The 11,843-nt window shown below is 50.4% G+C and overlaps 1 protein-coding gene across 1 annotated transcript in view; it reads left to right on the forward strand.

Annotated features, from left to right (window-relative positions):
* The window catches only part of SV2A (synaptic vesicle glycoprotein 2A), a 10,301-nt gene extending 4,074 nt beyond the window's left edge, over positions 1–6,227 (forward strand). Inside the window, exons 5-12 of the mRNA XM_004716570.2 lie at positions 233–322; positions 565–675; positions 869–957; positions 1,559–1,723; positions 1,891–2,024; positions 2,838–3,044; positions 3,849–4,008; positions 4,366–6,227. Of these exons, the coding sequence (XP_004716627.1) occupies positions 233–322; positions 565–675; positions 869–957; positions 1,559–1,723; positions 1,891–2,024; positions 2,838–3,044; positions 3,849–4,008; positions 4,366–4,549 (1,140 nt within the window). The 3' untranslated portion in view covers positions 4,550–6,227. The remainder of the gene's footprint in view (positions 1–232; positions 323–564; positions 676–868; positions 958–1,558; positions 1,724–1,890; positions 2,025–2,837; positions 3,045–3,848; positions 4,009–4,365) is intronic.
* The last annotated feature ends 5,616 nt before the right edge of the window (positions 6,228–11,843 follow it).

Consider the following 11,843-nt stretch of genomic DNA (forward strand, 5'->3'; position numbering starts at 1 on the left):
GCCTCTCTTCCCTAGACTCGGCCCCATGTCTGCATAAGTCCGCTGATACGGTCCTGTACCCCACTTGAGTCTCTTTCAGAGCGGTAGATGGGTGTGGTTGGTGGTAGGCTGGGTGGGTGGGGGCCTTTTGGTGTCTGATCCCAGAGGTCATGTTGGAAGAAGGCGGAGACGTCTCTAAGTCTGGGTCAGGAAGGGACTAACCTGGATTTGGGGGTTGTGTTTGCGGCGCTAGAATGGGAAGCACGATGAGGCCTGGATGGTGCTGAAGCAAGTTCACGACACCAACATGCGAGCCAAGGGGCATCCTGAGCGAGTGTTCTCAGTAAGCCACAGCCCTCCCCACTCGCACCTCCATGTCTCCGCAGCCCTAGCCCCTCCACCCGTCTCCTGTCAGCAGACCCACTCCCGTTTCCCCAGACAGCTCAGATCACGCTCTCCCTCAGTGCTTTTCTTTGGCCAGCCTACCTGTCCCGTGCCCTATTTCCCCGCCACCTGAAAAAGGAGGCACCTGGAAGACGGGGCAATACAGACTGGATGCGTGGTGGCTTGTTCTCTTAACTCCAGGTAACCCACATTAAGACAATTCATCAGGAAGACGAGCTGATTGAGATCCAGTCAGACACAGGAACCTGGTACCAGCGCTGGGGAGTCCGGGCCTTGAGTTTGGGAGGGCAGGTAATGAGGGATTAGATAATGGGGAGGAAGTAGGGAGGTGAAGAGAAAGGAGTGGGCGAGCTGCAGAGGAGGGTAGACTTTGAGCCTATGAAGTGGTGGGTGAACTGAAGGGAGGTGGTAAGGCAGCAAAAACAGATCTGTGGGTGCGACAAAGGAACACTGTTGCAAGCTAACCTTGTTCTGGCCCGCCTAGGTTTGGGGGAACTTTCTCTCCTGTTTTGGTCCAGAATATCGACGCATCACCCTGATGATGATGGGTGTGTGGTTCACCATGTCGTTCAGGTGAGGGGGGCAGGCGGTTTGGGAGGATGTGGCCTTGTGGTGGTGCCTGGGCTGGGAGAATGGTGGAGAAAGTGGAAATGGAGGAGGAGGATCACAGGCGGAGGGGACCATTGATACCATTTCGGATCAGGCTATTCAACCAACTTGTCTAGTGGTGGACCAGTACGGAGCGCCTGCTCTGTGCCAGGCTTGTGCTGGTATGAAGCAGACGTGGTCCCAGCCCTCACCGAGCTCCCATTTTGCTCGTCAGGACGTTGATAAGTGTCGCGATGGACGGAGGACAGGTGCTCTGAGAGACCGTAGGAGGGCTTCCAGTTGCAGGTGTGGGGCCGGGACCAAAGCCCTGCAGGATACCTGGGAGCTGGACAGGCCAGGGGTAGAGCTCGGAGCGTGTTTCAGGCAGGGGGAGAAGCAAATACCGGGAAGCACACAAGAGGCCGTCGGGTGGTGGCGCAGCATCTGGCGCTCACCACAACCGGAGCAACCGCTGAAGGGAGGATTGGGGCACCGAGGCCGGAGGAGCAAGGTCATGGCTGGCTGACTTCTATTTCACCTGGCCTTCCCCGAACCCCGTTGAGTTCTTTTGCCCTTGACTCTCCAGCTACTACGGCCTGACCGTCTGGTTTCCGGACATGATCCGCCATCTCCAGGCGGTAGATTACGCCTCCCGCACCAAAGTGTTCACGGGGGAGCGCGTGGAGCACGTGACTTTTAACTTCACGCTGGAGAATCAGATCCACCGAGGGGGGCAGTACTTCAATGACAAGTATGTGGGGCCCTTTCAACGCTACCCCTCCCCGCTGTCTCCTTTGGGGCCCTTGGGGGGAAGTACCCGTGGTTTCCCCGCCAGGCCGCAGCGCCCGACTGCACCCACCGGGGCGAGTGGGCGAGGAGGGCTTGGGGGTCGCCCATCGCCCATCGCCCGGCCCGCAGGTTCATCGGGCTGCGCCTGAAGGCGGTGTCCTTCGAGGATTCCCTGTTTGAGGAGTGTTATTTCGAGGACGTCACATCCAGCAACACGTTTTTCCGGAACTGCACGTTCATCAACACCGTGTTCTACAACACGGGTAAGGTGCAGTGGCCCGGGGAGGTCAGCTGGGCGGGCTGGGTGGGCCTTGAGGAGAGAGAGGAGGACGTCCTCCCTCAGGAGCACCGGGCTCTCAGCCTGGCATCCCGGGACCCCCGAGGACAGGTGACACGGGGGCCTGCACGCTCCACGCAGTCATTCTGAGCATCTTGCGGAAATGGAACATCTGCGGCAGCCGCCATAGCTGACACCCAGACACCCAGTTTCTAGCCTTCGGCCGGAATGATAACTCGGCGTGGTCACATGAATGTGCTCTCAAAGAGGGCAGAACCCGGCACAGCAGAATCCTTGGGGAAAAGAAAACCAGTGAAAGAAGTATTTGTTGGGAGAAGGGTGGCAGTCAACCCGTTCCTCTAGCAGCGATTCCCAAGCTATGTGCACGTGAAGTGTGTTGTGAGTTAGACCGAGGTGTCTCACCTCTCGGGGGAGTACCAGGTGAGTTTTTCCCACCTTAAGGGGGAGAAAAAGTGAATAGGATTTCTAAAGTTGCTTTTCGTATTTTCCCCAAACGCTTCTTAAATTTATGGCAACGACCGTTGCCAGTTGTCGGCTAGGAGGGACAAAAGGAATGAATAAGAAGCAAGGACTATCTAGTGGGGACACGGTGCGAGACGAGCCGGTTCCACTTCTACTGTAAAGATTCCTAGTTCCCGGGGTGATACTGACTTTCGCAAGGTCTGCTCCGGCTGGTTTTGAGCGCCCCCCGCGGCACCCGCTCCGCAGAGGCAGAGCTGTAAGCAGTGGCCGCCGCCTGTCTCCGCGGTGACTGCTGCTCTCTTGGCCTTCCTCCCAGACCTGTTTGAGTACAAGTTTGTGAACAGCCGGCTGGTGAACAGCACGTTCCTGCACAGCAAGGAGGGCTGCCCGCTCGATGTAACAGGGACTGGTGAGGGGGCCTATATGGTGTACTTCGTCAGCTTCTTGGGGACCCTGGCTGTGCTTCCTGGGAATATTGTTTCCGCCCTGCTGATGGACAAGATTGGAAGACTGCGCATGCTCGGTACAGGGAGAAAGGCGGTTGGGTGGGGTGGTGGGGTGGTGGTACAGAATTGATTGGTGACCTGAGAGTGTGGGAAGACAGTCGACAGGCTTCTCACTTTGGACTGTGGGAGAACTTAGCCAGGGAACGTTCTGTCATGTCTTCTGTTTTGGGGGTGGGGTGGGATTGTAGGGTGGAGTGGTGCCTGGTATGGAAGCTTCTTTGGGGCGTAGGCAGAATAGCAAGTGGTTAAGGTTACAGTCTTCCATGCCCTAGGTTTTGAATCTCAACGCCTCCACTTGACCATTGACTTTGGGCAAGCCATTTGACCTAGGCGAGCCTCCGTTGTCTTCTCTGCCAAGTGGGGGTGATGCTAGTGTCTGCATTACAGAGTGGATGCCTGAAATCAAGGCATGTAAAAGATCAAGTGGCTAGGAAAGGACTATTACAGGTGCTACGAATAAAAAGCAAGCTGGTAAGGGAGGCTGGATGAAAAGCGTTCCTAGTGGTTATGGCGGGAAAGGAGCAGGGGGCGCGGTAATATGTTCGGCTGCCACCCTCAGTATTTTGAGATCATGAGTCACCGTGTGGGAGAAAGACCAGGCTTTCTGCTCCTGTGGAAACCAACAGGAGCAGTCCGAGCCGGTTCTCTGGGGTCATTATGAACCCGAATGGACTTGATGGGGGAGAGTTTGGTATTTTCTGACCTTGGGAGAATGAGTCTGACCCTGGGCTGCCCTCAGCGTTAACTGGTGGGACAAAATGGGTGGCACCTGGGCTTCACTGTGGCCATGCTCACCACGCTCACTCCTGTCCCGGCCCCAGCTGGCTCCAGCGTGATGTCCTGCGTGTCCTGCTTCTTCCTGTCTTTTGGGAACAGCGAGTCAGCCATGATCGCTCTGCTCTGCCTTTTCGGAGGGGTCAGCATTGCATCTTGGAACGCGCTGGACGTGTTGACTGTCGAACTCTACCCCTCGGACAAGAGGTAGTTGGAATGTGCCAGGGCGGGCCGGGCCAGGCAGGGTTAGGGCCTGGGGGTGGGGGAGGCCAGGAAAGAGCTTCTGAATGGGAAGAACATCTTTAGGAGGCCAAGAGGATACCGATGTGTTTCCTTTTTCAAAGTTGGCTGCTTTTGTATTTGTTCCACGAAGAATTCATTATTAACCTCGTCCTTTGATCTCTCCCCCCACCCCTCAATTTATTTACATTTCCGGGGTACCTCCCTCACCTCTCGGATCTCTCTCTACCCTTCTCATCATGTGTACCCTCCTGACCATCCCGTGCTGACTCTGCTCCCTGGCCCGGGCTGGGCTCCTCTGCTGTGCTGGGGCTTCCTGAGCAGGACCACGGCCTTCGGCTTCCTGAACGCCCTGTGCAAGCTGGCAGCTGTGCTGGGAATCAGCATCTTCACATCCTTTGTGGGAATCACCAAGGCCGCCCCCATCCTCTTTGCCTCGGCTGCTCTTGCCCTTGGCAGTTCTCTAGCCCTGAAACTGCCCGAGACCCGGGGGCAGGTGCTGCAGTGAGGAGGTCTCCGGGGCTTCCGGGGGTGGCAGGCACACTGTGAGACCAACAGCTCCTCTTTCCCCTGCCCTGCCATCCTGGCCCCTAGAGCCCTTACCCCACACCCCAACTCCCTGTGTTTGGTGTCTTAGCTGTGTGTGTGTGTGCGCGTGTGCATGTGTGTGACCCTCATGGGCAGGGACTATAGGAAGGCTCCTTCAACCCAGTTTGGGGATGGAGCCCTATTCCCCACCCTTGACTTTGCACAAGAGGCTTGGTCCTGCCCTTCACCCCCCAGTGTTATTGAGGGGCCCCTGCTCTTCCCTGTTCCAGGGGCCCCACAAAAGGCTTCCTGCTCCTTTCCTAGGCTCCGGCTGCCTGACAAGAAAAGCAAAAGGCCCCGGAGAAACCCTGGGGTGTGTGGTTATGCCGGGGTTGGGGCTTGGCACGGACCATGGACCAAAAGAACTTCTTAAGCATTGGACGGGCCTTGGGTGTGCCCTCTCACACCTCCCATTGGACGCTGGGGGAGTAGCAATAAACCTTAGCCCCCTGGCCTCCACATCCCCCTCAATTTGGGCTCCAGTTATGAACCCTAAATCTACTGAAGTCAGCTCTTATTTATTTATATCTCGAGTTCTGAGGCAGCTCAGCAGGACTGTGTGTGTGTGAATGTGTGTGCCTGTGTGTGTGCGCGCCGTGGGGAGGGGGTGTCATTATGTTGTCCCAAAACGTAAGCCAAGGTAATTTCAATGGACACACACACAACCCTGCCTCCCACAGTACCTCTCTTTATCTTGTTTCTGTATGGGGCCCCCGGCGGATGAGCCCTAGGTGGGTCCGGGATGACAGTCCCGTCGTCTAGGGAGACCCAAGGCCACTGGACAAGATCCAACTCTCTCCTTCCCCTCTAGAAACAGGCCTCCTCTAGAGTGAGCAGCTCCACGCACAACAGCACAGACTGGAACCACACAGCTACCCTCCGGTCCTGAGGCCGCAGGTGTGCGGGAAGGAAGGCACCGGACAGGCCAAACCAGCAGAGCAAAAAGCACAAGGAGCTGGGGCAGGGGCAAGATGCAGGGGCCCTCTTGGCAGCTCTTCGAAAGTGGGAAGAGTTTGGGTAGGGAGAGACCCCGGATGCAGGGACCAGAAGCCTGTTTCCCTATCTTGCCCTTCCACACAACAGCCCTGCAGGTTAAGCCGTCGCCCACCCCACCCCACCCCACCCTTCCTCTCTGGCTGCTTTCTCCGGTGCCCTCCTCACTGTAGCTGTGATGTGTTGTAGTTGTTAGCTGTTTGTAAAATGTTACCAAGAAGTGAAAAGGAAAAAAGTGAAAAACAACAAAAAAGAAATCCCAAAGTCACTCTCCTGCTGTTGTGTCTGGTGCCCCCCTCCCCACTCCCGCGGCTGCTCTCCCCATTTTGTGACACTGAACCAGGTGGTGACTGTTGGATTCTGTGGTGTCTGTGCTCCAAGGACTGCCTTCTCCTACAGTGCCCAGTGTTGGAGTGTGAACCCTCTGCCCTCCCCCTCCACCTGCTGGACGCAGCCCTCGACCCTGCACCCCTGGGAGAGACCCATCCTTCTCCCTTGCTCTCCTCGGGAACCCTAAATCCAACTCTGTTGATGTGAAAAACAAAAAAACCATGAAATGGAAAATGATGAAAAATAAAAAGGAAACAACTCCATAAAAATCTCAAGTGGCTATGTCTGCTTCTTGGCCTCTGGACCCAGATCCAACTCTGCCTGCCTCCTGACAGTCCCAGGAGAGGAAACCAGCGAGGAGGAAAAACTGTGGCCAGGATGACATCTGGCGTCATATTGCTTCCTCAATTGGCCTCTCTACTTGACCTTCCCACTTCTACAGATGGAAGGTCCTCTACATCGCTCAGACCGGAAAACCTGAAATATTCGAGAGCCACTTTTCCCAACACTCTAACATGGTTGGGAAATACAGATTCCCCAGAAATAAAATGATAGAATGTAGATTCCATACTCCATGCTTGACATGTTGAGTTGGAATTCATTTGGGGGCCCGTGCATGTAGAGCTAGAATACACATTTTAAACAAGTTCTTTGGGGATTTTTTTTTTTTTTCCATGAGGAAAAGGGGCCTTGGTGACAGAGCGGGTGACTCTACATTGGATTGCAAAGCCTGCAGCTGGAGCCCACGAGCTGATCTGAGGGAGAATGAGGAGGCTTTCGGCTAAATATGCACAGCCTCGGAAGCCCCCAGGGGGAGTTCTGCTCTGTCCTATAGGGTCACCATGAGTCAGAACTGACCCTCGAGCAGTGAGTTTGGTTTGTAGAGAGTTGATGTGAGGAGATCTGAAAGCCACTGCCTGGCGTAGTTTCCCTTAACTTCCTCACTCATCCATTTGGTTTAATCAAGGTGGTTTCTGATTTCGTTATGGTAGCTCTTTGTTATCAACCTAAAACAACTTTTTTATTGGGATTTAGGCAGTTTATAGTTTATCAACAATTCAATTTATAGATGGTTTATTTCAACTTATCCACTGCAATCCCCTCCATGTGCCGTCACTTGGCCCACTTCCTCCGTCTTCTGTTTCCATCCCTTCTTTCCTGATGTGAACTTTGTCCAGGGTACCCATTTGGCCTTAAACGATTGATTAGTCTAGTGTAGAAGCGAGTTCGGTTAGAGACCCCAAGGGTGTCTAAGGGCCATAGTATTGGGGGGTCTGGGCACCAGTCTGTCTAGCCAGCAAGCCTGATCTCTTATGATTTTGAGTTATGTTCCAAGTTTATTTTCTCTCCCACTCTATCAAGGCCCTTCTAATGGGACCTTTCCTGAGCAGTTGGTGGTGATAACTGAGCACCATCTATTTCTCTTTGACTCAGGGCTGTAGAGACTGTGTGGCCCATTAGTCCACTGGACGAATCCTTTCCATTGTCTTTCCATTTTCATCACTCTTCTTTTCTCTGGAGAGCTGAGAAGGGGTGAGGGGCGGGGGGGTGTAGGGCATCTAATATTTGCACCTTAGCTGGCTGCTCATGAACTATGTTGCTACCCACCAGAACAGGACGTCAATCCTTGTCTTTGTGAACTATATTGCGCCAATTGACTTTGGCGTCTCCTTTAACTGTGGTCCTGAACCCCCAGGTCTAGTGATTCATTCCCTAAATCAACTCTTTTCCATTCTGTTAGTTGACTCTGGACTCAAGACTCTTAGCCACTCACTCTAGGTTGATCTCCTGGCATTCACGGTGCTTAGCTACCACTACCAACTTTGATGGTCCGTGGGTGAGGCATCCAACCGCAAGGTTGGTGGTCCAAATCCACTAACCACTCCGTGGAAGTAAAGGTGAGGCTGTTTGCTTCCATAAGGATTTCCAGTTTTGGAAACGCTAAATAGGGTCAAGGTAAGTTGGCATTCACTTGACAGCAGTGGGTTTGGTTTTTGGTTTAGTCCACTGACACACTGCCAGGTCAATCTGCCCCAAAACATCCTTTGGCATCCCCTTCCTCAAAAATCTCCAGTGGTTCCTTCTTACTACCCAATCAGATGCAGTTTGAGCGCTTTAGCCAGAAATGCTCAAAATGTTAAATCAAGCATTTTTTCCCTCTAGCATTTAAATATTCTTCTACATAATCCCACTGCCATTGAGTCAACTCCAACTCCTAGTGAACCTACACAGGGTTTCTGAGGCGGCAAATCTTTATGAGAGCAGCTAGTCTCTTTCTTCCCAGCTGATGGGTTTAAACCAGCAACCTTGAGGTTAGCAGCCCAAGGCTCTTTACTTTCATAGAGATGATCAGAAAGAAAATTGCTCATTTAAGCATTATATGAACTGCCCTCAAAAATACAATTGCAGGCGGGGTAAAGATGGGGGCTGTCAACCAACCCAAGGACCAGGAAACAACAAATGATCTAAAATCGATGGTGAAGATGGCATAGGATGCCTGGGGGATTTGATCAAGGGCAATGTAGCTGAGAGGAATTACTGAAACCCGAATGAAGGCTGAACATGATAGTGGAAAGTAAACAGAAATAGAGGAAAGAACTAGGAGTTAAAGGGCATTTATAGAGGTCCAAATACAGGCATGTGCATAAGCAAATAAATTTGCCACCTATATTCATGTATAAGCCGAGTTTTTCAGCACACTCCCCACCACCACCACCTTGGGGGTTAGATTTTTTTTATTATTTTCTTTTCTCTTTCTTCTTCTTCTTTTCTTTCATTTTATTGGGGCTCTTACAACTCTTGTTACAAACCATACATATATCTTGTATCTGACATATTCATATATATATATATATATATATATATATATATATATATATATATTTCATCGTTCTTTTCTAGACATTTACTTTCCATTGAGCTCTTGGGATGAGCTCCTCCTTTTTTCCCTCCCTCCTCCCCCACCTGTTTCAGCACATTTTAAATGCACTTTTTGTGGTAAAATTATATTCCTTGGCTGATACTTGGGTCAGCTTATACTCGAGTATATACAGTGTGTATATATGATAGGGAAATAGATCTATGTACATATATTTATATGTTAAGTATTGAGGTAGCAGGCAGACATTGGGCCTCTACTCAAGTACTCCCTCAACGCAAGAACACTTTGTTCTAATAACCTGACATTCCGTGATGCTCACCTACCCAACATGATTGCTGAAGACAAAATGGGTGCATAAGCAAATGTAGTGAAGAAAGCTGATGGTGCCCGACTATCAAAAGATAAAGCATCTGGAATTTTAAAGGCTTGAAGATAAACAAGTGGCCATCTAGCTGAGAAGCAACAAAGTCCAAATGGAAGAAGCACACCAGTCTGTGTGATCATGAGGTGCTGATGGGATCAGGTATCAGGCATCAAAGACTCAGAACAAATGAGAAGAGCTAAGTGGAGACCCAAAGCCCATCGGCAGACAACTGGACATCCCCTTACAGAAGGGTCACGGGGAGGAGACGAGCTAGTCAGGGTGCTCATGACCCCAATTTGACCTTACAAATCCGGCTAGACCAGAGCATGTACACTGGTATAGATAAGAGTTAGAAATGCAGGGAATCCAGGGCAGATAAACCCCTCCGGACCAATAATGGGAGTAATATTGCAAGGAGGTTAAGGGTAAGGTGGGGCAGAAAAGGGGAACTGATCACAAGGATCTACATATAACCCCCCTCTCAGGGGGATGGTCAACAGAAAAGTGGGTGAAGGGAGACATTGGTCAGTATAAGACATGAAAAAATAGTAATTTATAAATTATCAAGGGTTCATGAGGGAGTGAGGGAAAAAAATGAGGAGCTGATACCAAAGGCTCAAGTAGAAAGAAAATGTTTTGAAAATGATGATGGCAGCAAATGTACAAATGTGCTGACCCAATGTGTATATATATGGATTGTGATAAGAGCTGTACGAGCCCCCAATAAAATGATTTTTTAAAAAACTCAATTGCATTTGGAAGGCTAAGAGAAAGGGTTAGCCCTTCTAACCCAAACAAAATAAAACAGCTCAACTACAGTGATATTGAGTCTGACTCAGAGACCAGATATAGGGTTTCCAAGAATATAAATCTTTACAGGAGTGGACAAACTCATCTTTCTCCCACAGAGTGACTGATAGGTCTTGGTGACAGCAGTCCATCACCGAACCCACAGGGCCAGCAGGAGTCTAAGAGAAAAGGTTGCATGGAGTGTTTTCACTGTTCATAATCATATTCCAGTCCTCGTCCTCTTCCCACTGACTTACAAAACCAAACTCCCTGCCTCTGAGTTCACACTGACTCATAAGGGCGCTGTAAGACACGGCAAAACTGCCCTATGGGTTTCCAAGACTGTATGAGAGTAGGTAGCTACCTACATCTTTCTCCTACAGAGAGGCTGGTAGATTTGAACTGCTGGCCTTGCGATTTAACAGCCCAATTTGCCACCCACTCTGCCACCAGGGCTCCTGCTTATATGTATACACACACCCATACCCCCACAAGGGTGTTTCAAAAAGTTTGTGGAAAAATGGAATTAACTTACCCCAGCACATGAACGGTTTGTTCTAATAATGTGACACTGTATGATACTCAGTGTGATAGGTAGGTTTATTGTGCCAACCTAACCAATGAACATATGTGGGATTAATTGAAGGGCGGAGAGATAAATGGCTCCACCGGCCTCGCCTTTCTGGTCTCTTGCTCTTTGATGATCAGACCAGTGTGTAAGCAGCCTTAGCTGGTTCTCTGCCTCAACTTGTGAGCTACACTACCTGTGGGACACTCAAGGCGTGGACCGTGTCGCTGTAGTTTGCGGTTCTTTCAAGACCTGCTTTGCCACACTACTGGAGTATATATACATTGCTTGAGCTGGGGACCATCAGACTCTGTCATCTGGCTGACTGTTGGTGACCTGTTTTGCTGTTTGCTGCCTGTGGACGGGTTGCCTGAATTGCTTTACAGAGGATTCAGCTGTCTCCTTCTTTGACTTGTACCCAGAAGCCCTCAAGACTTGAAGGACTACCAGTGTGTTAACTGTCTCACAGAAATTAATTGCACTGAGCCATTTGTACTGCTCTATAGACTAATTAGCTATTTATTTCTTATGTTGTATATATCTATCTATATAAATAAATATATATAAAATCATAAGTGTCCTGGTTTTGTTTCTCAAGAGAACCCTAACACACTCACTTTCCTGACATGATTTCTGATGACAAAATGGGTGCATAAACAAATGTGGTGCCCAGCTATTCAAAGCTATAGCATCTGGGGTCTTTTTTAAAATTTATTTTTGTTAATTATTTTATTGGGTAGGGGTGGGGGCTCTTAAAAATCTTATAAACCATCATTCAATTGTATTAAGCACACTTGTACATATGTTTTCATCAACATTTCCAAAACATTTTCTTTCTACTTGAGCCCATGGTATCAGCTCCCTTTTTCTCCAACCCCCCCCCACCCTTGTGATTCCTTAAATAATATATTATGTCATGTCTTACACTGTCCATTGTCTCCCTTTTCCGTTATTTGTCCCCTTGCGGGGTAGGCTATATATCCAACCTTGTGATTCATCCCTCCTCTCCCACCATCCCACTACCCTCGATACCCCACCCCCCACCAACCTCCTACCCTCATGATAGCACTACTCCCACCACTGTTCCTGAGGGTTTTATCTGTCCTGAATGCCATGTGTCAAGAGCTCTTATCTGTACCAGTATGTGTACTCCAGTCTAGCCAGATTTGTAAGGTAGAACTGGGTCTGGTAGTGGGTGTGGGGGGAGGGAGGAAGCATTCAGGAACTAGAGGAATGATGTGTTTCGGCGGTGCTATACTGCACCCTGGTGGAATTGTCCCTTCCTTGTA

Source organism: Echinops telfairi, unplaced genomic scaffold (genome assembly GCF_000313985.2).
Source record: "Echinops telfairi isolate 266 unplaced genomic scaffold, ASM31398v2 ScPeMD7_5805;HRSCAF=6673, whole genome shotgun sequence".
In the NCBI taxonomy this organism is placed as follows: Eukaryota; Metazoa; Chordata; class Mammalia; order Afrosoricida; family Tenrecidae; genus Echinops; species Echinops telfairi.